The sequence below is a fragment of the Capricornis sumatraensis genome, chromosome X (genome assembly GCF_032405125.1).
Source record: "Capricornis sumatraensis isolate serow.1 chromosome X, serow.2, whole genome shotgun sequence".
Lineage (NCBI taxonomy): Eukaryota > Metazoa > Chordata > Mammalia > Artiodactyla > Bovidae > Capricornis > Capricornis sumatraensis.
This window is the reverse complement of record NC_091092.1, coordinates 63,797,751-63,825,169: the sequence shown is the minus strand read 5'-3', so window position 1 is coordinate 63,825,169 and position 27,419 is coordinate 63,797,751. Positions and strand designations below refer to the sequence as shown.

General features: G+C 56.6%; 3 protein-coding genes across 3 annotated transcripts; all 3 read left to right on the top strand.

Moving 5' to 3' along the window:
* Positions 1 to 1,997: 1,997 nt before the first annotated feature.
* Positions 1,998 to 2,792, top strand: LOC138071725 (melanoma-associated antigen 10-like). The gene has a single exon (XM_068963177.1). It carries the CDS (start codon positions 1,998 to 2,000, stop codon positions 2,790 to 2,792), a length of 795 nt encoding a protein of 264 aa, XP_068819278.1.
* Positions 2,793 to 10,692: 7,900 nt separating this feature from the next.
* On the top strand, positions 10,693 to 11,487 carry LOC138071724 (melanoma-associated antigen 10-like). The gene has a single exon (XM_068963176.1). The coding sequence runs from the start codon at positions 10,693 to 10,695 to the stop codon at positions 11,485 to 11,487; it is 795 nt and encodes a 264-aa protein (XP_068819277.1).
* Positions 11,488 to 19,386: 7,899 nt separating this feature from the next.
* Positions 19,387 to 20,181, top strand: LOC138071723 (melanoma-associated antigen 10-like). The gene has a single exon (XM_068963175.1). It carries the CDS (start codon positions 19,387 to 19,389, stop codon positions 20,179 to 20,181), a length of 795 nt encoding a protein of 264 aa, XP_068819276.1.
* Positions 20,182 to 27,419: the final 7,238 nt, after the last annotated feature.

The window sequence follows — 27,419 nt, the reverse complement described above, 5'->3', positions numbered from 1 at the left end:
AGGGCTGGCAGCAGGGGCAGGGATCAGTGGGGTTACCTTTTATCATCCCTCAGGGACCTCATCTTGAGCCCTGGCAGATCCAGGGATGCCCCTAGTGTTGACCCGAGGCGGGACCCTCACATCAAGGCTCAGGGAACACAGAGGGTGGATGAGCACATGCTGCATTTCCTGACATCCAGGTCTCAGAGAAACTGGGGACCTGGGAAAGGGGGCGTGGCCTCGGGGGAGCAGAGGGAAGAAGCCCAGCTCCTCCAGAGTTTCAAGTTGAGGACCCTGAGGGAGGACTGAGCGGACTCTGGACCCCAATCAGAGGAGACCTCAGGGAAGCCTGTAGCTGCTGTTGGTCCTTGGTGGCCCTGGGGTAGGATGAGCCCAGCGTGCGCGGTTTCACTTCCTCGTATCCGGATCTCAGACTGGAGACCTGGTAGGGGGGCTGACTTCCTGACGTCGGTCGGTCGGGATCTCAGACTGGGGACCTTGCATATGGGGCGGGGCCTTAGGTGGTCCGATTCCCAGGTCCGGTGGGGTGTCAGGTTGAGGACCCTGAGGAGGAACTAGAGGACCCTGAACCCCAATCAGAGGGTACCTCAGAGAAGCTCATCTCTGCCGTCAGTCCAGGGCAACTGTGGGGGTCGGAGGAGCGCAGCAGGCATGGTCTGACTTCCTGACATCCGGGTCTTGGAGAGCCTGGGGGTGGTATAAGGGGCGGGGCTTCAGCTGGGGAGAGGCGAGAATCCCAGGTCCCGGCCGGAGGCAGGTGAGGTGCCTGAGGGAGGACTGAGGGGACCCTGCATGAGGAGCGACGGAACCCCACAGATCCCCGCCCCTGTAGTCGGCCCTGGGAGCACATTCTGTGTGTCTGCCTTTCTTACATGCTGGTCTGAGAGAGACTGGGGATCTTGTGAAAGCGGCGGGGGTCTCAAAATGGCGGACGGGACAATCTCCGGTCCTGCCTGAGGGGCCAGGCTGCATGCGAGGATGGACTGAAGCGGAAAGACCCCAACAGGGAGGCAGGGCTCCTAGCCCTTGTGGGGACTCTTGGAGGCCCTGGAGTGGGGTGAGCAGTTTCTTGACTTCTGGCTTAGGGACCCCGGGAGGTGAGGTTTATTTGGGCGGAGGGCAGAGGCTTCAGGTGGGCAGAGGCTGAACTCCCCAGACCCAAGGGAGGACTAAGCAGACCCCCGCCCCTGTGGTCAGTGCTGGGAGGCCAGGCAGGACGTGAGGAGGAGCTGAGGACCGAGCATGTCCCCAGCCTAGGACCCACAGGAAGCCCTGGGCAGGTTCGGCAGCATGTGGAGCCCCTCAGCGCTTTCTGTTGAGGCTGGGATCTTGTTCTGAATTTCCATGCAGGCCCCCAGAGGGGAGGGACCAGGTGGTGCCAGGGGCAAGGTGAGCACTACAGGGGAGCCCTGAGGGGACCTCCCACCACACAACTGGGGGGACCTCACAGAGTCCACCCCGCGTACTGTCACAGAAGGCTGAGGGCTGTGCCACAGGATACCCCCGAGCTGCCCCCTCCCTTTTTCTCACAGGAGCTGCAGGAACCAGGAGGGGAAGGCAGAGGACTGAGGCTCGTGCCCTGAGGTCAGAGGGCAGAGAAGGTGCAGGCAGTACCCGGAGTCAAGGTGAGGAGGGTACCCTGAGTGTGCACCGGGGGCTCCCCACCCCAGAACAGAAGGGACCACCCAAGGGCCTAATCCCCCACCTTGTCAGCCTCGGAAGTCTTGGACTGTGCTGACTGTACCCTGCGGAGCCACCTCACTTCCTCCTTCCGGTAGCCAGGGGACTGGCTGCCCCGGAGGCTTGCCCCTGTGAGGTCTGAGAGCACCCCTCAAGCGGAGACCTGTAAGTTGCCTGTGTCAGTCCGCCCAGGGTGTGGTGCTCAGCTGAGGCCATTCACAGCCCCTCTCTCCCCCAGCCTGGCCCGTGGTCCCCATCTGTCACCCTGGCTGACTCCTGTCTGTGGTTTGATCCCAGGCATCACGCTCGTGGTCGAGATGAGTGAGCTGAGCAAGCCCGAGGAAGGTTTTCAGGACCCTGGCGAGGCCCAGGGCCCGGTGAATGCGCAGCTCTTGGGGGCTGAGGCAGGGGTGGCTGCATCTGCCTCGGCCTCCTCCCCCACAGTGTCCTCCTTAGGCACTGGGGAGTCCTTGCCCCAGGAAGCGCTGAATGAGATGATAGCTAGCCTAATGAAGTTCCTGCTCCTCAAGTATCGAGCCAAGGAGCCGACCTCCCAGGCGGAAATGCTGAATAAGGTCCTCAGGGATAACCAGGAGTACTTCCCGGTGGTCTTCAGCCAAGCCTCGCAGTGCCTGCAGCTGGTCTTTGGCGTGGAAGTGAAGGAGGTGGACCCCAGGGAGCACATCTACATCATGGTCTCCATCCTGGGCCTCAGCTGCAACGCAGTGCTGAGCAGTGGGCAGAGCCTCCCCAAGGCCGGCCTCCTGGTGCTGGTCCTCAACCTGATCAGGCGGAATGGAGACCGTGCCCCTGAGCAGAAGGTCTGGGGAGCGCTCAGCAGATTGGGTGTGTATGCTGGGAGTGTGCACTGCATCTTTGGGGAGCCCAGGACGCTTCTGACCCACGTGTGGGTGCAGGAGGGGTACCTGGAGTACCGGCAGGTGCCTTACAGCCACCCTGCTCGCTATGAGTTCCTGTGGGGTCCCCGGGCTTATGCGGAGACCAGCAAGTGGGAAATCATGGCATTTCTGCTCAGGGTCAAACAAAGGGCTTTGAGGGCCTTCGCACTGCAGTCTGCAGAGGCTGCAAGGGAGGACGATGAGGCGGACTGAGCCAGAGCAGCATCCAGGTGAGCCTTCGCTCTGAGATTGAAGAGGGAGCGGTCAGCCTTCTCAGAAGTGAGGGCCTGAGGCAGTTTGGGGAACCAGTGTATAGCTTCATTGCATTTGTTTTCTGTATGATGACATGGAGATTCACCAGTTCTCCTTAGAAAATGTTCAAACTCTGATTGTTTTCATAGAATGCTAAATAAACTTCAGTGTCTCAGCTTCGTGAATGATGCTGATGACAGTGCATTTGCGCTTACCCAGATTGTGAGCAAGAGTTTTGCTGTTTTGTAAAAGAGATTGGAGACTCTTCCATTGTATTTTGTGGTCCTGAACAGGATGCGATGGAATTGGAATTAGAGAACTGTTTTGGAAAAGTGAGCTTACTTGGCAGTAATATTGATGATGGAAGAGATGATAAAAGTAATGGTAGTGAATTCATGGTTCTGTCCTTCTTGTGTGTCATTTTCAAAAACTAAATAATGTCTTGTTCATTTGGATTTGCCTGGGTTATTTAAGGAGTCAGCGGATGATGAATTGAGCCCCCTGCTCACTGGCTCGTGTATTCCAAAGACCTTTATGGAGCCGCTGCTCCATGAAAGGCTGGGTTAGCAGTGGGGACACTAGGAGAAGCCGGACACCCCCACACCTTGAGCCATGATCTAGGAGCCATAGTCACACGAAGAAGGTGGAGGTAAGTCCCCTAGTCACACTAAACCAGGCAACCCACGGCGGGGCGCTCGGGCTCCTAGAGGAACGCTGCAATGTCAGTGTCTGAGCCAGGGCGTTCTGGGGCTTTGGGAAGCTGGGTTCCTTCTGTGGGAGGTGATTGTGATGAGGCTGCGTGGTGGCATCCTTCAGACGTGCAGACAGTGTGTCTTGGGGGTGACGGGAAAGTCTGAAAAAGATCATTGCTGTGAGGTATCCTTTTGCATCTTGGATAAAACACAGAGAGATCTCTTTCTCGGGCAGGAAGGAAGGGGTCCTGACTGTTGTTGCATTGCTGTTGACCACAGGGGCAAAGGAGGTGTTTTCTACCACTGCCCCACCATCTGCTCAGAATCCTGGAGAAGAGCAAATGTTGCTTTGAAGTATGGCCCAGTATTCCCTGGGCTGGCCCTCTACTCTCTGTCCTGGGAAAGCAGATTACCAAGTATATTGAAATGACCATTTATTTGGTCATCTGGACTTTATTTTGGCCACTTGTGCCCATGCTCTAGATATCAGAGGGATGAAATGAGTGAAGAGAAGCTGCTAAGTGGAGAAATCCTGCTGGGTGACTGGATCCTGGGACCTTTGATTCCCAGCTGGGAAAGACACTGCTCCGCACCCCTCAAACACACACATACACCCCGGTTGAATAACATAACCTCTAAGAGGAAAACGCACAGAGCAGCGATTTTGACTGCTTTTTTTATTTATCTGAGACTCAGAGTCTGAGATCCAAATGACAAAAGAAATAAGTACTAGCCAGAAGAGATGCAACATCCATACATCTGTGTCTCTTTTGCTGTTATATTAAAAAAAAAAAGAAAAAGATGCAACATCCACCAGCGTCCCTGGCTTCAGGCAGGTTCAGAAGTGTGGAGGCAGCAGAGACTCAACAGGTTAAGGCTGTGCCTGGCATCAAATGACAGGAGCGGGTTCCGGGCCACAGGAGGTGGTGAGGTCACTGCAGTCTGGTGTGCGGGCGGGTGCAGGGGGCTGAAGGGGCAGCTCTCCCTGCTGAGTGCCAGAGAACAACAGGAACAGAAGATGTGATTCTGGCTACATACATGGCACCTGCCACATAGTCAGTGGACACTTGGAAATGGTTGAGAATTTCAAGACCCATGTGACCTGCTCAGACTGTCTTCCCCAAAACAGGAGATTTTGTCATTATGAGTTCTAACTGCTGCTCTTTGTTGAGCATCCGGTAGGCAGTGTGGGATTGGAGAGATGTCAGGTGTTCAGTCAGAGAAGGCAATGGCACCCCACTCCAGTACTCTTGCCTGGAAAATCCCATGGACGGAGGGGCCTGGTAGGCTGCAGTCCGTGGGGTCTCTAGGAGTCGGACATGACTGAGCGACTTCACTTTCACTTTTCACTTTCATGCACTGGAGAAGGAAATGGCAACCCACTCCAGTGTTCTTGCCTGGAGAATCCCAGGGACGGGGGAGCCTGGTGGGCTGCTGTCTATGGGGTCGCACAGAGTCAGACACGACTGAAGCGACTTAGCAGCAGTAGCAGCAGTAGCAGCAGCGTGGGGTGTGAAAACACCTCCTTTGCCCCTGTGATCAAGAGCAATGTGACGAGAGCCAGGGCCCCTCCCTTCCTGCCCAAGAAAGACATCTCTCTGGGCTTTATCCAAGATGCAAAAGGACACCTCACAGCAACGATCCACTTCAGAATTTCCCGTCACCCCCAAGACACACTGTCTGCAAGTCTGAGGGCTGCCACCACCCAGCCTCAACACAGTCACCTCCCACAGAAAGAACCCAGCTTTCCCAAGCCCCAAACCACCCTGGCTCAGGCACTGACACTCCAACACTCCTCCTGTAACCCCACCACCCCGCCCTGTGTTGCACTGTTCATTGCGACTACGGGATGTCTTTCCACCTTCCTCATGTGACTGCAGCTCCTAGACCGTCGCTCTAGGTGTGGGGGTGTCCTGCTTCTCCTAGTGTCCCCACTGCTAACACAGCATTTCACAGAGCAGAGGCTCCTAAAAGGTCTTCGGAATACACGAGCCAGTGAGCAGGGGGCTCAATTCATTCTGCTACTTCCTAAAATGACCCAGGCAAATCCAAATAAACAGAGATTATTTAGTTTTTGAAAATGACACACAAGAAGGACAGAACCATGAATTCACTACAATTACTTTTATCATCTAATTCTTCCCCCATCAATATTACTGCCAAGTAAGCTCACTTTTCCAAAACAGTTCTAATTCCAATTCCATTGCATCCTGTTCGGGACCACAAAACACAATGGAAGAGTCTCCAATCTCTTTTACAAAACAGCGAAGCTCTTGTTCTCCAACTGGGTAAGTTCAAACACACTGTGATCAACATCATTCACTAAGTTAAGACACTGAAGTTTATTTAGCCTTCTATGAAAACAATCATGGAACAAAAAAAAGAAAAAAGAAAAAATCAAATTTTGAAAGTTCTGTATGGAAAACAGATGAATCTCCATGTCATCACAGAGAACAGGAATCCAAAGATGCTATACACCAGTTTCCCCAACTGGCCTGGGCCAGCACGTCTGAGAAGGCTGACCTCTCCCTCTTCAATCACAGAGGGAAGGATCACCTGGATGCTGCTCTGGCTCAGCCCGCCTCATCCTCCTCCCTTGCAGGCTACGTAGACAGGGGTGGCAAGGCCCTCAAAGCCCTTTGTTTGACCCTGAGCAGAAATGCCACGACGTCCCACTTGCTGGTCTCCGCATAGGCCTGGGGACCCCACAGGAACTCAGAGCGGGCAGGGTGGCTTTCAGGCATTTGCCGGTATGCCAGGTACCCCTCCTGTACCCACATGTGGGTAAGCAGCTCCCTGGGCTCCCCAAAGTTGCAGTGCTCACTCTCGACAGCCCCCCCATCCTGCTGAGTGCTCCCCTGACCTTCTCCTCGGGGGCACGGTCTCCATTCCACATGATTAGGCTGAGGACCAGTACCGGGAGGCCGGCCTTGGGCAGGCCCTGCCCACTGTTCAGCATCATATCATAGGTGAGGCCCACGGTGGGGACCATGATGTAGATGTGCTCCCTGGGTTCCGCCTCCTTCACCTCCACACCACAGACCAGCTGCAGGCACTGTGAGGCTTGGCTGAAGACCACCGGAAAGTGCTCCTGGTTATCCCTGAGGACCTTCTTTAGCATTTCCACCTGGGAGGTCAGCTCCTTGGCCGGATGCATGAGCAGCAGGAACTTAATCAGGTTAGCCAGCATCTCATTCAGAGCTACCGGGGGCAAGGCCAGAGACTGGGGTGGGGGGCAATTGCAGTCTCCCCTGCCTCAGGCCCCGAGAGCTGCGCCTCCAATGGGCCCTGGGCCTGGGTCCTAAGTTCTTCCTCGAGCTTGCTCAGCTCACTCATGTCGACCATGAGCGCGATGCCTGGGATCAAACCACAGCCTGAGGCAGGAGGGAGGCGGCGGAGGGGGGCGGGGGGCAGATGGGGACATATGGGGACCACAGGCCTGGATGGTGGAGAGAGGGGATGTGAACAGCCTCAGCTGAAAACCACACCCTGGGCGGCCACAGGCCACTTATGCATCTCCTCTTGAAAGGTGTTCTCAGACTTCACAGGCGCAAGCCTCCGGGGCATCCAGTCCCCTGGCTACCTGAAGAAGGAAGTGAGGTGTCTCCCCAGGGTGCAGTCAGCACAGTCCAAGACTTCCGAGGCTGACAAGGTGGTGGGACTAGGCCCATGTGGGGTCCCCTCTGTTCTGGGATGGGGAGCCCCTGGTGTACACTCAGGGCACCCTCCTCACCTTGACTCCGGGTACTGCCTGGACCACCTCTGCTCTCTGACCTCAGGACATGGGCCTCAGACCTCTGCTTTCGCCTCCTGGTTCCTGCAGATCCTGTGAGAGAAAGGGAGGACGCAGCTCGGGGGTATCCTGTGGCACAGCCCTCAGCCTTCTGTGACAGTACGAGGGGTGGACTCTGTGAGGTCCCCTCAGTTTTGTGTGGCGGGAGGTCCCCTCAGGGCTCCCTTGCAGTGCTCACCTTTCCCCTGGTACAACCTGATCCCTACCCTCTGGGGACCTGCAAGGAAACTCAGAACAAGACCCTAGCCTGAACAAAAAGTGCTGAGGGGCCCCACAAGAGGCCGCACCTGCCCAGGGAATCCCACGGGTCCTAGGCTGGGGAGATGCTCGGTCCTCAACTCCTCCTCACGTCCTGCCCGGCCTCCCAGCACTGACCACAGAGGCAGGGGTCTGCTTAGTCCTCCATCGGGATTGGTGTGTCCAGCCTCTGCTAACCCGAAGACATCCGCACTCCACCCGAAAAACCTCACCTCACGAGGTCCCTAGGCCAGATGTCAAGAAGCTGCTCACCCTGCTCACCACCCTGCTCTGGGCCCTCCAAGACCCTCCTGCAAGGGCCAAGTCCCTCCCTGTTGGGGTCTTAACTGTCTCGGTCCCTCCTCGCATGGAGCCTCTACTCCAGGCAAGAGCTGCAAGTGTCCTGTCTGCAATCGGGAGGCTCTGCTGCTTTCGCCCGTCTCTCTGACAGGGATGTCAGGCAATGCGGCATGAAGTTGTCCTGCCTGGGGACTACCAAGGTTCCCTCTGGTCTGAGATCTGACTACCCTCAGTCCTCACTCAGGGTGTTCACCTTGACTTCCGGTAGGACCTAGGCTCTGTCGTCTCCCCACTAGGAAAGGTGGGAAGAGGTCCCTGCTCCTCGCACCTGGTCCCCACACTCACAGACCCGGAACTCAGGAAGAGAGGACAGACCTAGTGTGCTCTTCTCGCCCCAAGGGCTCCCAGGGCCGATAACAGGGGCTGAGATCTGTGGGGTTCCATCAGTCTTACCTTGGGGTCCCTAGAGTCTTCACTTGGGGTCCCTTCAGTCATCCCTCAGGGACCTCAACTTGTCTCTGTGTAAGGGCTTTCGATTCTCTCCTCTCCCCACTCGTGCCCCATCCGTTATGTCAGGTCCCCAGTCTCTCTGACACCCGGATGTCAGGAAATGCAGCATGGTTCATCTGCCCTATGTCCTCCCAGACCCCACTCTGCTCTGGGGTCCAGCGTCCTCTTCAGTCTTCCCTTAGTGTCTTCACCTTGACCCTCAAAAGAACTAAGATCTCCCCCTCTTCCCGTCTGAGGCCCTGCCCCTTCTAACAGTTGCCTAATGTCTCTGAGATGCAGATGCGGAAGTCCGAACAGGCTGCCAAGTGCTCATCCCACCACCAGGGTGGCCCAGGGCTGGCAGCAGGGGCAGGGATCAGTGGGGTTACCTTTTATCATCCCTCAGGGACCTCATCTTGAGCCCTGGCAGATCCAGGGATGCCCCTAGTGTTGACCCGAGGCGGGACCCTCACATCAAGGCTCAGGGAACACAGAGGGTGGATGAGCACATGCTGCATTTCCTGACATCCAGGTCTCAGAGAAACTGGGGACCTGGGAAAGGGGGCGTGGCCTCGGGGGAGCAGAGGGAAGAAGCCCAGCTCCTCCAGAGTTTCAAGTTGAGGACCCTGAGGGAGGACTGAGCGGACTCTGGACCCCAATCAGAGGAGACCTCAGGGAAGCCTGTAGCTGCTGTTGGTCCTTGGTGGCCCTGGGGTAGGATGAGCCCAGCGTGCGCGGTTTCACTTCCTCGTATCCGGATCTCAGACTGGAGACCTGGTAGGGGGGCTGACTTCCTGAGGTCGGTCGGTCGGGATCTCAGACTGGGGACCTTGCATATGGGGCGGGGCCTTAGGTGGTCCGATTCCCAGGTCCGGTGGGGTGTCAGGTTGAGGACCCTGAGGAGGAACTAGAGGACCCTGAACCCCAATCAGAGGGTACCTCAGAGAAGCTCATCTCTGCCGTCAGTCCAGGGCAACTGTGGGGGTCGGAGGAGCGCAGCAGGCATGGTCTGACTTCCTGACATCCGGGTCTTGGAGAGCCTGGGGGTGGTATAAGGGGCGGGGCTTCAGCTGGGGAGAGGCGAGAATCCCAGGTCCCGGCCGGAGGCAGGTGAGGTGCCTGAGGGAGGACTGAGGGGACCCTGCATGAGGAGCGACGGAACCCCACAGATCCCCGCCCCTGTAGTCGGCCCTGGGAGCACATTCTGTGTGTCTGCCTTTCTTACATGCTGGTCTGAGAGAGACTGGGGATCTTGTGAAAGCGGCGGGGGTCTCAAAATGGCGGACGGGACAATCTCCGGTCCTGCCTGAGGGGCCAGGCTGCATGCGAGGATGGACTGAAGCGGAAAGACCCCAACAGGGAGGCAGGGCTCCTAGCCCTTGTGGGGACTCTTGGAGGCCCTGGAGTGGGGTGAGCAGTTTCTTGACTTCTGGCTTAGGGACCCCGGGAGGTGAGGTTTATTTGGGCGGAGGGCAGAGGCTTCAGGTGGGCAGAGGCTGAACTCCCCAGACCCAAGGGAGGACTAAGCAGACCCCCGCCCCTGTGGTCAGTGCTGGGAGGCCAGGCAGGACGTGAGGAGGAGCTGAGGACCGAGCATGTCCCCAGCCTAGGACCCACAGGAAGCCCTGGGCAGGTTCGGCAGCATGTGGAGCCCCTCAGCGCTTTCTGTTGAGGCTGGGATCTTGTTCTGAATTTCCATGCAGGCCCCCAGAGGGGAGGGACCAGGTGGTGCCAGGGGCAAGGTGAGCACTACAGGGGAGCCCTGAGGGGACCTCCCACCACACAACTGGGGGGACCTCACAGAGTCCACCCCGCGTACTGTCACAGAAGGCTGAGGGCTGTGCCACAGGATACCCCCGAGCTGCCCCCTCCCTTTTTCTCACAGGAGCTGCAGGAACCAGGAGGGGAAGGCAGAGGACTGAGGCTCGTGCCCTGAGGTCAGAGGGCAGAGAAGGTGCAGGCAGTACCCGGAGTCAAGGTGAGGAGGGTACCCTGAGTGTGCACCGGGGGCTCCCCACCCCAGAACAGAAGGGACCACCCAAGGGCCTAATCCCCCACCTTGTCAGCCTCGGAAGTCTTGGACTGTGCTGACTGTACCCTGCGGAGCCACCTCACTTCCTCCTTCCGGTAGCCAGGGGACTGGCTGCCCCGGAGGCTTGCCCCTGTGAGGTCTGAGAGCACCCCTCAAGCGGAGACCTGTAAGTTGCCTGTGTCAGTCCGCCCAGGGTGTGGTGCTCAGCTGAGGCCATTCACAGCCCCTCTCTCCCCCAGCCTGGCCCGTGGTCCCCATCTGTCACCCTGGCTGACTCCTGTCTGTGGTTTGATCCCAGGCATCACGCTCGTGGTCGAGATGAGTGAGCTGAGCAAGCCCGAGGAAGGTTTTCAGGACCCTGGCGAGGCCCAGGGCCCGGTGAATGCGCAGCTCTTGGGGGCTGAGGCAGGGGTGGCTGCATCTGCCTCGGCCTCCTCCCCCACCGTGTCCTCCTTAGGCACTGGGGAGTCCTTGCCCCAGGAAGCGCTGAATGAGATGATAGCTAGCCTAATGAAGTTCCTGCTCCTCAAGTATCGAGCCAAGGAGCCGACCTCCCAGGCGGAAATGCTGAATAAGGTCCTCAGGGATAACCAGGAGTACTTCCCGGTGGTCTTCAGCCAAGCCTCGCAGTGCCTGCAGCTGGTCTTTGGCGTGGAAGTGAAGGAGGTGGACCCCAGGGAGCACATCTACATCATGGTCTCCATCCTGGGCCTCAGCTGCAACGCAGTGCTGAGCAGTGGGCAGAGCCTCCCCAAGGCCGGCCTCCTGGTGCTGGTCCTCAACCTGATCAGGCGGAATGGAGACCGTGCCCCTGAGCAGAAGGTCTGGGGAGCGCTCAGCAGATTGGGTGTGTATGCTGGGAGTGTGCACTGCATCTTTGGGGAGCCCAGGACGCTTCTGACCCACGTGTGGGTGCAGGAGGGGTACCTGGAGTACCGGCAGGTGCCTTACAGCCACCCTGCTCGCTATGAGTTCCTGTGGGGTCCCCGGGCTTATGCGGAGACCAGCAAGTGGGAAATCATGGCATTTCTGCTCAGGGTCAAACAAAGGGCTTTGAGGGCCTTCGCACTGCAGTCTGCAGAGGCTGCAAGGGAGGACGATGAGGCGGACTGAGCCAGAGCAGCATCCAGGTGAGCCTTCGCTCTGAGATTGAAGAGGGAGCGGTCAGCCTTCTCAGAAGTGAGGGCCTGAGGCAGTTTGGGGAACCAGTGTATAGCTTCATTGCATTTGTTTTCTGTATGATGACATGGAGATTCACCAGTTCTCCTTAGAAAATGTTCAAACTCTGATTGTTTTCATAGAATGCTAAATAAACTTCAGTGTCTCAGCTTCGTGAATGATGCTGATGACAGTGCATTTGCGCTTACCCAGATTGTGAGCAAGAGTTTTGCTGTTTTGTAAAAGAGATTGGAGACTCTTCCATTGTATTTTGTGGTCCTGAACAGGATGCGATGGAATTGGAATTAGAGAACTGTTTTGGAAAAGTGAGCTTACTTGGCAGTAATATTGATGATGGAAGAGATGATAAAAGTAATGGTAGTGAATTCATGGTTCTGTCCTTCTTGTGTGTCATTTTCAAAAACTAAATAATGTCTTGTTCATTTGGATTTGCCTGGGTTATTTAAGGAGTCAGCGGATGATGAATTGAGCCCCCTGCTCACTGGCTCGTGTATTCCAAAGACCTTTATGGAGCCGCTGCTCCATGAAAGGCTGGGTTAGCAGTGGGGACACTAGGAGAAGCCGGACACCCCCACACCTTGAGCCATGATCTAGGAGCCATAGTCACACGAAGAAGGTGGAGGTAAGTCCCCTAGTCACACTAAACCAGGCAACCCACGGCGGGGCGCTCGGGCTCCTAGAGGAACGCTGCAATGTCAGTGTCTGAGCCAGGGCGTTCTGGGGCTTTGGGAAGCTGGGTTCCTTCTGTGGGAGGTGATTGTGATGAGGCTGCGTGGTGGCATCCTTCAGACGTGCAGACAGTGTGTCTTGGGGGTGACGGGAAAGTCTGAAACAGATCATTGCTGTGAGGTATCCTTTTGCATCTTGGATAAAACACAGAGAGATCTCTTTCTCGGGCAGGAAGGAAGGGGTCCTGACTGTTGTTGCATTGCTGTTGACCACAGGGGCAAAGGAGGTGTTTTCTACCACTGCCCCACCATCTGCTCAGAATCCTGGAGAAGAGCAAATGTTGCTTTGAAGTATGGCCCAGTATTCCCTGGGCTGGCCCTCTACTCTCTGTCCTGGGAAAGCAGATTACCAAGTATATTGAAATGACCATTTATTTGGTCATCTGGACTTTATTTTGGCCACTTGTGCCCATGCTCTAGATATCAGAGGGATGAAATGAGTGAAGAGAAGCTGCTAAGTGGAGAAATCCTGCTGGGTGACTGGATCCTGGGACCTTTGATTCCCAGCTGGGAAAGACACTGCTCCGCACCCCTCAAACACACACATACACCCCGGTTGAATAACATAACCTCTAAGAGGAAAACGCACAGAGCAGCGATTTTGACTGCTTTTTTTATTTATCTGAGACTCAGAGTCTGAGATCCAAATGACAAAAGAAATAAGTACTAGCCAGAAGAGATGCAACATCCATACATCTGTGTCTCTTTTGCTGTTATATTAAAAAAAAAAAGAAAAAGATGCAACATCCACCAGCGTCCCTGGCTTCAGGCAGGTTCAGAAGTGTGGAGGCAGCAGAGACTCAACAGGTTAAGGCTGTGCCTGGCATCAAATGACAGGAGCGGGTTCCGGGCCACAGGAGGTGGTGAGGTCACTGCAGTCTGGTGTGCGGGCGGGTGCAGGGGGCTGAAGGGGCAGCTCTCCCTGCTGAGTGCCAGAGAACAACAGGAACAGAAGATGTGATTCTGGCTACATACATGGCACCTGCCACATAGTCAGTGGACACTTGGAAATGGTTGAGAATTTCAAGACCCATGTGACCTGCTCAGACTGTCTTCCCCAAAACAGGAGATTTTGTCATTATGAGTTCTAACTGCTGCTCTTTGTTGAGCATCCGGTAGGCAGTGTGGGATTGGAGAGATGTCAGGTGTTCAGTCAGAGAAGGCAATGGCACCCCACTCCAGTACTCTTGCCTGGAAAATCCCATGGACGGAGGGGCCTGGTAGGCTGCAGTCCGTGGGGTCTCTAGGAGTCGGACATGACTGAGCGACTTCACTTTCACTTTTCACTTTCATGCACTGGAGAAGGAAATGGCAACCCACTCCAGTGTTCTTGCCTGGAGAATCCCAGGGACGGGGGAGCCTGGTGGGCTGCTGTCTATGGGGTCGCACAGAGTCAGACACGACTGAAGCGACTTAGCAGCAGTAGCAGCAGTAGCAGCAGCGTGGGGTGTGAAAACACCTCCTTTGCCCCTGTGATCAAGAGCAATGTGACGAGAGCCAGGGCCCCTCCCTTCCTGCCCAAGAAAGACATCTCTCTGGGCTTTATCCAAGATGCAAAAGGACACCTCACAGCAACGATCCACTTCAGAATTTCCCGTCACCCCCAAGACACACTGTCTGCAAGTCTGAGGGCTGCCACCACCCAGCCTCAACACAGTCACCTCCCACAGAAAGAACCCAGCTTTCCCAAGCCCCAAACCACCCTGGCTCAGGCACTGACACTCCAACACTCCTCCTGTAACCCCACCACCCCGCCCTGTGTTGCACTGTTCATTGCGACTACGGGATGTCTTTCCACCTTCCTCATGTGACTGCAGCTCCTAGACCGTCGCTCTAGGTGTGGGGGTGTCCTGCTTCTCCTAGTGTCCCCACTGCTAACACAGCATTTCACAGAGCAGAGGCTCCTAAAAGGTCTTCGGAATACACGAGCCAGTGAGCAGGGGGCTCAATTCATTCTGCTACTTCCTAAAATGACCCAGGCAAATCCAAATAAACAGAGATTATTTAGTTTTTGAAAATGACACACAAGAAGGACAGAACCATGAATTCACTACAATTACTTTTATCATCTAATTCTTCCCCCATCAATATTACTGCCAAGTAAGCTCACTTTTCCAAAACAGTTCTAATTCCAATTCCATTGCATCCTGTTCGGGACCACAAAACACAATGGAAGAGTCTCCAATCTCTTTTACAAAACAGCGAAGCTCTTGTTCTCCAACTGGGTAAGTTCAAACACACTGTGATCAACATCATTCACTAAGTTAAGACACTGAAGTTTATTTAGCCTTCTATGAAAACAATCATGGAACAAAAAAAAGAAAAAAGAAAAAATCAAATTTTGAAAGTTCTGTATGGAAAACAGATGAATCTCCATGTCATCACAGAGAACAGGAATCCAAAGATGCTATACACCAGTTTCCCCAACTGGCCTGGGCCAGCACGTCTGAGAAGGCTGACCTCTCCCTCTTCAATCACAGAGGGAAGGATCACCTGGATGCTGCTCTGGCTCAGCCCGCCTCATCCTCCTCCCTTGCAGGCTACGTAGACAGGGGTGGCAAGGCCCTCAAAGCCCTTTGTTTGACCCTGAGCAGAAATGCCACGACGTCCCACTTGCTGGTCTCCGCATAGGCCTGGGGACCCCACAGGAACTCAGAGCGGGCAGGGTGGCTTTCAGGCATTTGCCGGTATGCCAGGTACCCCTCCTGTACCCACATGTGGGTAAGCAGCTCCCTGGGCTCCCCAAAGTTGCAGTGCTCACTCTCGACAGCCCCCCATCCTGCTGAGTGCTCCCCTGACCTTCTCCTCGGGGGCACGGTCTCCATTCCACATGATTAGGCTGAGGACCAGTACCGGGAGGCCGGCCTTGGGCAGGCCCTGCCCACTGTTCAGCATCATATCATAGGTGAGGCCCACGGTGGGGACCATGATGTAGATGTGCTCCCTGGGTTCCGCCTCCTTCACCTCCACACCACAGACCAGCTGCAGGCACTGTGAGGCTTGGCTGAAGACCACCGGAAAGTGCTCCTGGTTATCCCTGAGGACCTTCTTTAGCATTTCCACCTGGGAGGTCAGCTCCTTGGCCGGATGCATGAGCAGCAGGAACTTAATCAGGTTAGCCAGCATCTCATTCAGAGCTACCGGGGGCAAGGCCAGAGACTGGGGTGGGGGGCAATTGCAGTCTCCCCTGCCTCAGGCCCCGAGAGCTGCGCCTCCAATGGGCCCTGGGCCTGGGTCCTAAGTTCTTCCTCGAGCTTGCTCAGCTCACTCATGTCGACCATGAGCGCGATGCCTGGGATCAAACCACAGCCTGAGGCAGGAGGGAGGCGGCGGAGGGGGGCGGGGGGCAGATGGGGACATATGGGGACCACAGGCCTGGATGGTGGAGAGAGGGGATGTGAACAGCCTCAGCTGAAAACCACACCCTGGGCGGCCACAGGCCACTTATGCATCTCCTCTTGAAAGGTGTTCTCAGACTTCACAGGCGCAAGCCTCCGGGGCATCCAGTCCCCTGGCTACCTGAAGAAGGAAGTGAGGTGTCTCCCCAGGGTGCAGTCAGCACAGTCCAAGACTTCCGAGGCTGACAAGGTGGTGGGACTAGGCCCATGTGGGGTCCCCTCTGTTCTGGGATGGGGAGCCCCTGGTGTACACTCAGGGCACCCTCCTCACCTTGACTCCGGGTACTGCCTGGACCACCTCTGCTCTCTGACCTCAGGACATGGGCCTCAGACCTCTGCTTTCGCCTCCTGGTTCCTGCAGATCCTGTGAGAGAAAGGGAGGACGCAGCTCGGGGGTATCCTGTGGCACAGCCCTCAGCCTTCTGTGACAGTACGAGGGGTGGACTCTGTGAGGTCCCCTCAGTTTTGTGTGGCGGGAGGTCCCCTCAGGGCTCCCTTGCAGTGCTCACCTTTCCCCTGGTACAACCTGATCCCTACCCTCTGGGGACCTGCAAGGAAACTCAGAACAAGACCCTAGCCTGAACAAAAAGTGCTGAGGGGCCCCACAAGAGGCCGCACCTGCCCAGGGAATCCCACGGGTCCTAGGCTGGGGAGATGCTCGGTCCTCAACTCCTCCTCACGTCCTGCCCGGCCTCCCAGCACTGACCACAGAGGCAGGGGTCTGCTTAGTCCTCCATCGGGATTGGTGTGTCCAGCCTCTGCTAACCCGAAGACATCCGCACTCCACCCGAAAAACCTCACCTCACGAGGTCCCTAGGCCAGATGTCAAGAAGCTGCTCACCCTGCTCACCACCCTGCTCTGGGCCCTCCAAGACCCTCCTGCAAGGGCCAAGTCCCTCCCTGTTGGGGTCTTAACTGTCTCGGTCCCTCCTCGCATGGAGCCTCTACTCCAGGCAAGAGCTGCAAGTGTCCTGTCTGCAATCGGGAGGCTCTGCTGCTTTCGCCCGTCTCTCTGACAGGGATGTCAGGCAATGCGGCATGAAGTTGTCCTGCCTGGGGACTACCAAGGTTCCCTCTGGTCTGAGATCTGACTACCCTCAGTCCTCACTCAGGGTGTTCACCTTGACTTCCGGTAGGACCTAGGCTCTGTCGTCTCCCCACTAGGAAAGGTGGGAAGAGGTCCCTGCTCCTCGCACCTGGTCCCCACACTCACAGACCCGGAACTCAGGAAGAGAGGACAGACCTAGTGTGCTCTTCTCGCCCCAAGGGCTCCCAGGGCCGATAACAGGGGCTGAGATCTGTGGGGTTCCATCAGTCTTACCTTGGGGTCCCTAGAGTCTTCACTTGGGGTCCCTTCAGTCATCCCTCAGGGACCTCAACTTGTCTCTGTGTAAGGGCTTTCGATTCTCTCCTCTCCCCACTCGTGCCCCATCCGTTATGTCAGGTCCCCAGTCTCTCTGACACCCGGATGTCAGGAAATGCAGCATGGTTCATCTGCCCTATGTCCTCCCAGACCCCACTCTGCTCTGGGGTCCAGCGTCCTCTTCAGTCTTCCCTTAGTGTCTTCACCTTGACCCTCAAAAGAACTAAGATCTCCCCCTCTTCCCGTCTGAGGCCCTGCCCCTTCTAACAGTTGCCTAATGTCTCTGAGATGCAGATGCGGAAGTCCGAACAGGCTGCCAAGTGCTCATCCCACCACCAGGGTGGCCCAGGGCTGGCAGCAGGGGCAGGGATCAGTGGGGTTACCTTTTATCATCCCTCAGGGACCTCATCTTGAGCCCTGGCAGATCCAGGGATGCCCCTAGTGTTGACCCGAGGCGGGACCCTCACATCAAGGCTCAGGGAACACAGAGGGTGGATGAGCACATGCTGCATTTCCTGACATCCAGGTCTCAGAGAAACTGGGGACCTGGGAAAGGGGGCGTGGCCTCGGGGGAGCAGAGGGAAGAAGCCCAGCTCCTCCAGAGTTTCAAGTTGAGGACCCTGAGGGAGGACTGAGCGGACTCTGGACCCCAATCAGAGGAGACCTCAGGGAAGCCTGTAGCTGCTGTTGGTCCTTGGTGGCCCTGGGGTAGGATGAGCCCAGCGTGCGCGGTTTCACTTCCTCGTATCCGGATCTCAGACTGGAGACCTGGTAGGGGGGCTGACTTCCTGAGGTCGGTCGGTCGGGATCTCAGACTGGGGACCTTGCATATGGGGCGGGGCCTTAGGTGGTCCGATTCCCAGGTCCGGTGGGGTGTCAGGTTGAGGACCCTGAGGAGGAACTAGAGGACCCTGAACCCCAATCAGAGGGTACCTCAGAGAAGCTCATCTCTGCCGTCAGTCCAGGGCAACTGTGGGGGTCGGAGGAGCGCAGCAGGCATGGTCTGACTTCCTGACATCCGGGTCTTGGAGAGCCTGGGGGTGGTATAAGGGGCGGGGCTTCAGCTGGGGAGAGGCGAGAATCCCAGGTCCCGGCCGGAGGCAGGTGAGGTGCCTGAGGGAGGACTGAGGGGACCCTGCATGAGGAGCGACGGAACCCCACAGATCCCCGCCCCTGTAGTCGGCCCTGGGAGCACATTCTGTGTGTCTGCCTTTCTTACATGCTGGTCTGAGAGAGACTGGGGATCTTGTGAAAGCGGCGGGGGTCTCAAAATGGCGGACGGGACAATCTCCGGTCCTGCCTGAGGGGCCAGGCTGCATGCGAGGATGGACTGAAGCGGAAAGACCCCAACAGGGAGGCAGGGCTCCTAGCCCTTGTGGGGACTCTTGGAGGCCCTGGAGTGGGGTGAGCAGTTTCTTGACTTCTGGCTTAGGGACCCCGGGAGGTGAGGTTTATTTGGGCGGAGGGCAGAGGCTTCAGGTGGGCAGAGGCTGAACTCCCCAGACCCAAGGGAGGACTAAGCAGACCCCCGCCCCTGTGGTCAGTGCTGGGAGGCCAGGCAGGACGTGAGGAGGAGCTGAGGACCGAGCATGTCCCCAGCCTAGGACCCACAGGAAGCCCTGGGCAGGTTCGGCAGCATGTGGAGCCCCTCAGCGCTTTCTGTTGAGGCTGGGATCTTGTTCTGAATTTCCATGCAGGCCCCCAGAGGGGAGGGACCAGGTGGTGCCAGGGGCAAGGTGAGCACTACAGGGGAGCCCTGAGGGGACCTCCCACCACACAACTGGGGGGACCTCACAGAGTCCACCCCGCGTACTGTCACAGAAGGCTGAGGGCTGTGCCACAGGATACCCCCGAGCTGCCCCCTCCCTTTTTCTCACAGGAGCTGCAGGAACCAGGAGGGGAAGGCAGAGGACTGAGGCTCGTGCCCTGAGGTCAGAGGGCAGAGAAGGTGCAGGCAGTACCCGGAGTCAAGGTGAGGAGGGTACCCTGAGTGTGCACCGGGGGCTCCCCACCCCAGAACAGAAGGGACCACCCAAGGGCCTAATCCCCCACCTTGTCAGCCTCGGAAGTCTTGGACTGTGCTGACTGTACCCTGCGGAGCCACCTCACTTCCTCCTTCCGGTAGCCAGGGGACTGGCTGCCCCGGAGGCTTGCCCCTGTGAGGTCTGAGAGCACCCCTCAAGCGGAGACCTGTAAGTTGCCTGTGTCAGTCCGCCCAGGGTGTGGTGCTCAGCTGAGGCCATTCACAGCCCCTCTCTCCCCCAGCCTGGCCCGTGGTCCCCATCTGTCACCCTGGCTGACTCCTGTCTGTGGTTTGATCCCAGGCATCACGCTCGTGGTCGAGATGAGTGAGCTGAGCAAGCCCGAGGAAGGTTTTCAGGACCCTGGCGAGGCCCAGGGCCCGGTGAATGCGCAGCTCTTGGGGGCTGAGGCAGGGGTGGCTGCATCTGCCTCGGCCTCCTCCCCCACAGTGTCCTCCTTAGGCACTGGGGAGTCCTTGCCCCAGGAAGCGCTGAATGAGATGATAGCTAGCCTAATGAAGTTCCTGCTCCTCAAGTATCGAGCCAAGGAGCCGACCTCCCAGGCGGAAATGCTGAATAAGGTCCTCAGGGATAACCAGGAGTACTTCCCGGTGGTCTTCAGCCAAGCCTCGCAGTGCCTGCAGCTGGTCTTTGGCGTGGAAGTGAAGGAGGTGGACCCCAGGGAGCACATCTACATCATGGTCTCCATCCTGGGCCTCAGCTGCAACGCAGTGCTGAGCAGTGGGCAGAGCCTCCCCAAGGCCGGCCTCCTGGTGCTGGTCCTCAACCTGATCAGGCGGAATGGAGACCGTGCCCCTGAGCAGAAGGTCTGGGGAGCGCTCAGCAGATTGGGTGTGTATGCTGGGAGTGTGCACTGCATCTTTGGGGAGCCCAGGACGCTTCTGACCCACGTGTGGGTGCAGGAGGGGTACCTGGAGTACCGGCAGGTGCCTTACAGCCACCCTGCTCGCTATGAGTTCCTGTGGGGTCCCCGGGCTTATGCGGAGACCAGCAAGTGGGAAATCATGGCATTTCTGCTCAGGGTCAAACAAAGGGCTTTGAGGGCCTTCGCACTGCAGTCTGCAGAGGCTGCAAGGGAGGACGATGAGGCGGACTGAGCCAGAGCAGCATCCAGGTGAGCCTTCGCTCTGAGATTGAAGAGGGAGCGGTCAGCCTTCTCAGAAGTGAGGGCCTGAGGCAGTTTGGGGAACCAGTGTATAGCTTCATTGCATTTGTTTTCTGTATGATGACATGGAGATTCACCAGTTCTCCTTAGAAAATGTTCAAACTCTGATTGTTTTCATAGAATGCTAAATAAACTTCAGTGTCTCAGCTTCGTGAATGATGCTGATGACAGTGCATTTGCGCTTACCCAGATTGTGAGCAAGAGTTTTGCTGTTTTGTAAAAGAGATTGGAGACTCTTCCATTGTATTTTGTGGTCCTGAACAGGATGCGATGGAATTGGAATTAGAGAACTGTTTTGGAAAAGTGAGCTTACTTGGCAGTAATATTGATGATGGAAGAGATGATAAAAGTAATGGTAGTGAATTCATGGTTCTGTCCTTCTTGTGTGTCATTTTCAAAAACTAAATAATGTCTTGTTCATTTGGATTTGCCTGGGTTATTTAAGGAGTCAGCGGATGATGAATTGAGCCCCCTGCTCACTGGCTCGTGTATTCCAAAGACCTTTATGGAGCCGCTGCTCCATGAAAGGCTGGGTTAGCAGTGGGGACACTAGGAGAAGCCGGACACCCCCACACCTTGAGCCATGATCTAGGAGCCATAGTCACACGAAGAAGGTGGAGGTAAGTCCCCTAGTCACACTAAACCAGGCAACCCACGGCGGGGCGCTCGGGCTCCTAGAGGAACGCTGCAATGTCAGTGTCTGAGCCAGGGCGTTCTGGGGCTTTGGGAAGCTGGGTTCCTTCTGTGGGAGGTGATTGTGATGAGGCTGCGTGGTGGCATCCTTCAGACGTGCAGACAGTGTGTCTTGGGGGTGACGGGAAAGTCTGAAACAGATCATTGCTGTGAGGTATCCTTTTGCATCTTGGATAAAACACAGAGAGATCTCTTTCTCGGGCAGGAAGGAAGGGGTCCTGACTGTTGTTGCATTGCTGTTGACCACAGGGGCAAAGGAGGTGTTTTCTACCACTGCCCCACCATCTGCTCAGAATCCTGGAGAAGAGCAAATGTTGCTTTGAAGTATGGCCCAGTATTCCCTGGGCTGGCCCTCTACTCTCTGTCCTGGGAAAGCAGATTACCAAGTATATTGAAATGACCATTTATTTGGTCATCTGGACTTTATTTTGGCCACTTGTGCCCATGCTCTAGATATCAGAGGGATGAAATGAGTGAAGAGAAGCTGCTAAGTGGAGAAATCCTGCTGGGTGACTGGATCCTGGGACCTTTGATTCCCAGCTGGGAAAGACACTGCTCCGCACCCCTCAAACACACACATACACCCCGGTTGAATAACATAACCTCTAAGAGGAAAACGCACAGAGCAGCGATTTTGACTGCTTTTTTTATTTATCTGAGACTCAGAGTCTGAGATCCAAATGACAAAAGAAATAAGTACTAGCCAGAAGAGATGCAACATCCATACATCTGTGTCTCTTTTGCTGTTATATTAAAAAAAAAAAGAAAAAGATGCAACATCCACCAGCGTCCCTGGCTTCAGGCAGGTTCAGAAGTGTGGAGGCAGCAGAGACTCAACAGGTTAAGGCTGTGCCTGGCATCAAATGACAGGAGCGGGTTCCGGGCCACAGGAGGTGGTGAGGTCACTGCAGTCTGGTGTGCGGGCGGGTGCAGGGGGCTGAAGGGGCAGCTCTCCCTGCTGAGTGCCAGAGAACAACAGGAACAGAAGATGTGATTCTGGCTACATACATGGCACCTGCCACATAGTCAGTGGACACTTGGAAATGGTTGAGAATTTCAAGACCCATGTGACCTGCTCAGACTGTCTTCCCCAAAACAGGAGATTTTGTCATTATGAGTTCTAACTGCTGCTCTTTGTTGAGCATCCGGTAGGCAGTGTGGGATTGGAGAGATGTCAGGTGTTCAGTCAGAGAAGGCAATGGCACCCCACTCCAGTACTCTTGCCTGGAAAATCCCATGGACGGAGGGGCCTGGTAGGCTGCAGTCCGTGGGGTCTCTAGGAGTCGGACATGACTGAGCGACTTCACTTTCACTTTTCACTTTCATGCACTGGAGAAGGAAATGGCAACCCACTCCAGTGTTCTTGCCTGGAGAATCCCAGGGACGGGGGAGCCTGGTGGGCTGCTGTCTATGGGGTCGCACAGAGTCAGACACGACTGAAGCGACTTAGCAGCAGTAGCAGCAGTAGCAGCAGCGTGGGGTGTGAAAACACCTCCTTTGCCCCTGTGATCAAGAGCAATGTGACGAGAGCCAGGGCCCCTCCCTTCCTGCCCAAGAAAGACATCTCTCTGGGCTTTATCCAAGATGCAAAAGGACACCTCACAGCAACGATCCACTTCAGAATTTCCCGTCACCCCCAAGACACACTGTCTGCAAGTCTGAGGGCTGCCACCACCCAGCCTCAACACAGTCACCTCCCACAGAAAGAACCCAGCTTTCCCAAGCCCCAAACCACCCTGGCTCAGGCACTGACACTCCAACACTCCTCCTGTAACCCCACCACCCCGCCCTGTGTTGCACTGTTCATTGCGACTACGGGATGTCTTTCCACCTTCCTCATGTGACTGCAGCTCCTAGACCGTCGCTCTAGGTGTGGGGGTGTCCTGCTTCTCCTAGTGTCCCCACTGCTAACACAGCATTTCACAGAGCAGAGGCTCCTAAAAGGTCTTCGGAATACACGAGCCAGTGAGCAGGGGGCTCAATTCATTCTGCTACTTCCTAAAATGACCCAGGCAAATCCAAATAAACAGAGATTATTTAGTTTTTGAAAATGACACACAAGAAGGACAGAACCATGAATTCACTACAATTACTTTTATCATCTAATTCTTCCCCCATCAATATTACTGCCAAGTAAGCTCACTTTTCCAAAACAGTTCTAATTCCAATTCCATTGCATCCTGTTCGGGACCACAAAACACAATGGAAGAGTCTCCAATCTCTTTTACAAAACAGCGAAGCTCTTGTTCTCCAACTGGGTAAGTTCAAACACACTGTGATCAACATCATTCACTAAGTTAAGACACTGAAGTTTATTTAGCCTTCTATGAAAACAATCATGGAACAAAAAAAAAAAAAAAAGAAAAAATCAAATTTTGAAAGTTCTCTAAGGAAAGCAGATGAATCTCCATGTCATCATAGAGAACAGGAATCCAAAGATGCTATACACCCGTTTCCCCAACTGGCCTGGGCCAGCACGTCTGAGAAGGCTGACCTCTCCCTCTTCAATCACAGAGGGAAGGATCACCTGGATGCTGCTCTGGCTCAGCCCGCCTCATCCTCCTCCCTTGCAGGCTACGTAGACAGGGGTGGGAAGGCCCTCAAAGCCCTTTGTTTGACCCTGAGCAGAAATGCCACGACGTCCCACTTGCTGGTCTCCGCATAGGCCTGGGGACCCCACAGGAGCTCAGAGCGGGCAGGGTGGCTTTCAGGCACTTGCCGGTATGCCAGGTACCCCTCCTGTACCCACATGTGGGTAAGCAGCTCCCTGGGCTCCCCAAAGTTGCAGTGCTCACTCTCGACAGCCCCCCCATCCTGCTGAGTGCTCCCCTGACCTTCTCCTCGGGGGCACGGTCTCCATTCCACATGATTAGGCTGAGGACCAGTACCGGGAGGCCGGCCTTGGGCAGGCCCTGCCCACTGTTCAGCATCATATCATAGGTGAGGCCCACGGTGGGGACCATGATGTAGATGTGCTCCCTGGGTTCCACCTCCTTCACCTCCACACCACAGACCAGCTGCAGGCACTATGAGGCTTGGCCGAAGACCACCGGAAAGTGCTCCTGGTCATCCCTGAGGACCTTCTTTAGCATTTCCACCTGGGAGGTCAGCTCCTTGGCCGGATGCATGAGCAGCAGGAACTTAATCAGGTTAGCCAGCATCTCATTCAGAGCTACCGGGGGCAAGGCCAGAGACTGGGGTGGGGGGCAATTGCAGTCTCCCCTGCCTCAGGCCCCGAGAGCTGCGCCTCCAATGGGCCCTGGGCCTGGGTCCTAAGTTCTTCCTCGAGCTTGCTCAGCTCACTCATGTCGACCATGAGCGCGATGCCTGGGATCAAACCACAGCCTGAGGCAGGAGGGAGGCGGCGGAGGGGGGCGGGGGGCAGATGGGGACATATGGGGACCACAGGCCTGGATGGTGGAGAGAGGGGATGTGAACAGCCTCAGCTGAAAACCACACCCTGGGCGGCCACAGGCCACTTATGCATCTCCTCTTGAAAGGTGTTCTCAGACTTCACAGGCGCAAGCCTCCGGGGCATCCAGTCCCCTGGCTACCTGAAGAAGGAAGTGAGGTGTCTCCCCAGGGTGCAGTCAGCACAGTCCAAGACTTCCGAGGCTGACAAGGTGGTGGGACTAGGCCCATGTGGGGTCCCCTCTGTTCTGGGATGGGGAGCCCCTGGTGTACACTCAGGGCACCCTCCTCACCTTGACTCCGGGTACTGCCTGGACCACCTCTGCTCTCTGACCTCAGGACATGGGCCTCAGACCTCTGCTTTCGCCTCCTGGTTCCTGCAGCTCCTGTGAGAGAAAGGGAGGACGCAGCTCGGGTGGTATCCTGTGGCACAGCCCTCAGCCTTCTGTGACAGTACGAGGGGTGGACTCTGTGAGGTCCCCTCAGTTTTGTGTGGCGGGAGGTCCCCTCAGGGCTCCCTTGCAGTGCTCACCTTTCCCCTGGTACAACCTGATCCCTACCCTCTGGGGACCTGCAAGGAAACTCAGAACAAGACCCTAGCCTGAACAAAAAGTGCTGAGGGGCCCCACGAGAGGCCGCACCTGCCCAGGGAATCCCACGGGTCCTAGGCTGGGGAGATGCTCGGTCCTCAACTCCTCCTCACGTCCTGCCCGGCCTCCCAGCACTGACCACAGAGGCAGGGGTCTGCTTAGTCCTCCATCGGGACTGGTGTGTCCAGCCTCTGCTAACCCGAAGACATCCGCACTCCACCCGAAAAACCTCACCTCACGAGGTCCCTAGGCCAGATGTCAAGAAGCTGCTCACCCTGCTCACCACCCTGCTCTGGGCCCTCCAAGACCCTCCTGCAAGGGCCAAGTCCCTCCCTGTTGGGGTCTTAACTGTCTCGGTCCCTCCTCGCATGGAGCCTGTACTCCAGGCAAGATCTGCAAGTGTCCTGTCTGCAATCGGGAGGCTCTGCTGCTTTCGCCCGTCTCTCTGACAGGGATGTCAGGCACTGCGGCATGAAGTTGTCCTGCCTGGGGACTACCAAGGTTCCCTCTGGTCTGAGATCTGACTACCCTCAGTCCTCACTCAGGGTGTTCACCTTGACTTCCGGTAGGACCTAGGCTCTGTCGTCTCCCCACTAGGAAAGGTGGGAAGAGGTCCCTGCTCCTCGCACCTGGTCCCCACACTCACAGACCCGGAACTCAGGAAGAGAGGACAGACCTAGTGTGCTCTTCTCGCCCCAAGGGCTCCCAGGGCCGATAACAGGGGCTGAGATCTGTGGGGTTCCATCAGTCTTACCTTGGGGTCCCTAGAGTCTTCACTTGGGGTCCCTTCAGTCATCCCTCAGGGACCTCAACTTGTCTCTGTGTAAGGGCTTTCGATTCTCTCCTCTCCCCACTCGTGCCCCATCCGTTATGTCAGGTCCCCAGTCTCTCTGACACCCGGATGTCAGGAAATGCAGCATGGTTCATCTGCCCTATGTCCTCCCAGACCCCACTCTGCTCTGGGGTCCAGCGTCCTCTTCAGTCTTCCCTTAGTGTCTTCACCTTGACCCTCAAAAGAACTAAGATCTCCCCCTCTTCCCGTCTGAGGCCCTGCCCCTTCTAACAGTTTCCCAATGTCTCTGAGATGCAGATGCGGAAGTCCGAACCGGCTGCCAAGTGCTCATCCCACCACCAGGGTGGCCCAGGGCTGGCAGCAGGGGCAGGGATCAGTGGGGTTACCTTTTATCATCCCTCAGGGACCTCGTCTTGAGCCCTGGCAGATCCAGGGATGCCCCTAGTGTTGACCCGAGGCGGGACCCTCACATCAAGGCTCAGGGAACACAGAGGGTGGATGAGCACATGCTGCATTTCCTGACATCCAGGTCTCAGAGAAACTGGGGACCTGGGAAAGGGGGCGTGGCCTCGGGTGAGCAGAGGGAAGAAGCCCAGCTCCTCCAGAGTTTCAAGTTGAGGACCCTGAGGGAGGACTGAGCGGACTCTGGACCCCAATCAGAGGAGACCTCAGGGAAGCCTGTAGCTGCTGTTGGCCCTTGGTGGCCCTGGGGTAGGATGAGCCCAGCGTGCGCGGTTTCACTTCCTCATATCCGGATCTCAGACTGGAGACCTGGTAGGGGGGCTGACTTCCTGAGGTCGGTCGGTCGGGATCTCAGACTGGGGACCTTGCATATGGGGCGGGGCCTTAGGTGGTCGGATTCCCAGGTCCGGTGGGGTGTCAGGTTGAGGACCCTGAGGAGGAACTAGAGGACCCTGAACCCCAATCAGAGGGTACCTCAGAGAAGCTCATCTCTGCCGTCAGTCCAGGGCAACTGTGGGGGTCGGAGGAGCGCAGCAGGCATGGTCTGACTTCCTGACATCCGGGTCTTGGAGAGCCTGGGGGTGGTATAAGGGGCGGGGCTTCAGCTGGGGAGAGGCGAGAATCCCAGGTCCCGGCCGGAGGCAGGTGAGGTGCCTGAGGGAGGACTGAGGGGACCCTGCATGAGGAGCGACGGAACCCCACAGATCCCCGCCCCTGTAGTCGGCCCTGGGAGCACATTCTGTGTGTCTGCCTTTCTTACATGCTGGTCTGAGAGAGACTGGGGATCTTGTGAAAGCGGCGGGGGTCTCAAAATGGCGGACGGGACAATCTCCGGTCCTGCCTGAGGGCCAGGCTGCATGCGAGGATGGACTGAAGCGGAAAGACCCCAACAGGGAGGCAGGGATCCTAGCCCTTGTGGGGACTCTTGGAGGCCCTGGAGTGGGGTGAGCAGTTTCTTGACTTCTGGCTTAGGGACCCCGGGAGGTGAGGTTTGTTTGGGCGGAGGGCAGAGGCTTCAGGTCGGCAGAGGCTGAACTCCGCAAACCCGAGGGAGGACTAAGCAGACCCCCGCCCCTGTGGTCAGTGCTGGGAGGCCAGGCAGGACGTGAGGAGGAGCTGAGGACCGAGCATGTCCCCAGCCTAGGACCCACAGGAAGCCCTGGGCAGGTTCGGCAGCATGTGGAGCCCCTCAGCGCTTTCTGTTGAGGCTGGGATCTTGTT

Excerpts from the sequence above, each read along its gene's own strand:
- LOC138071725 (XM_068963177.1), top strand. The coding sequence starts at position 1,998 with ATGAGTGAGCTGAGCAAGCCCGAGGAAGGTTTTCAGGACCCTGGCGAG.
- LOC138071724 (XM_068963176.1), top strand. The coding sequence starts at position 10,693 with ATGAGTGAGCTGAGCAAGCCCGAGGAAGGTTTTCAGGACCCTGGCGAG.
- LOC138071723 (XM_068963175.1), top strand. The coding sequence starts at position 19,387 with ATGAGTGAGCTGAGCAAGCCCGAGGAAGGTTTTCAGGACCCTGGCGAG.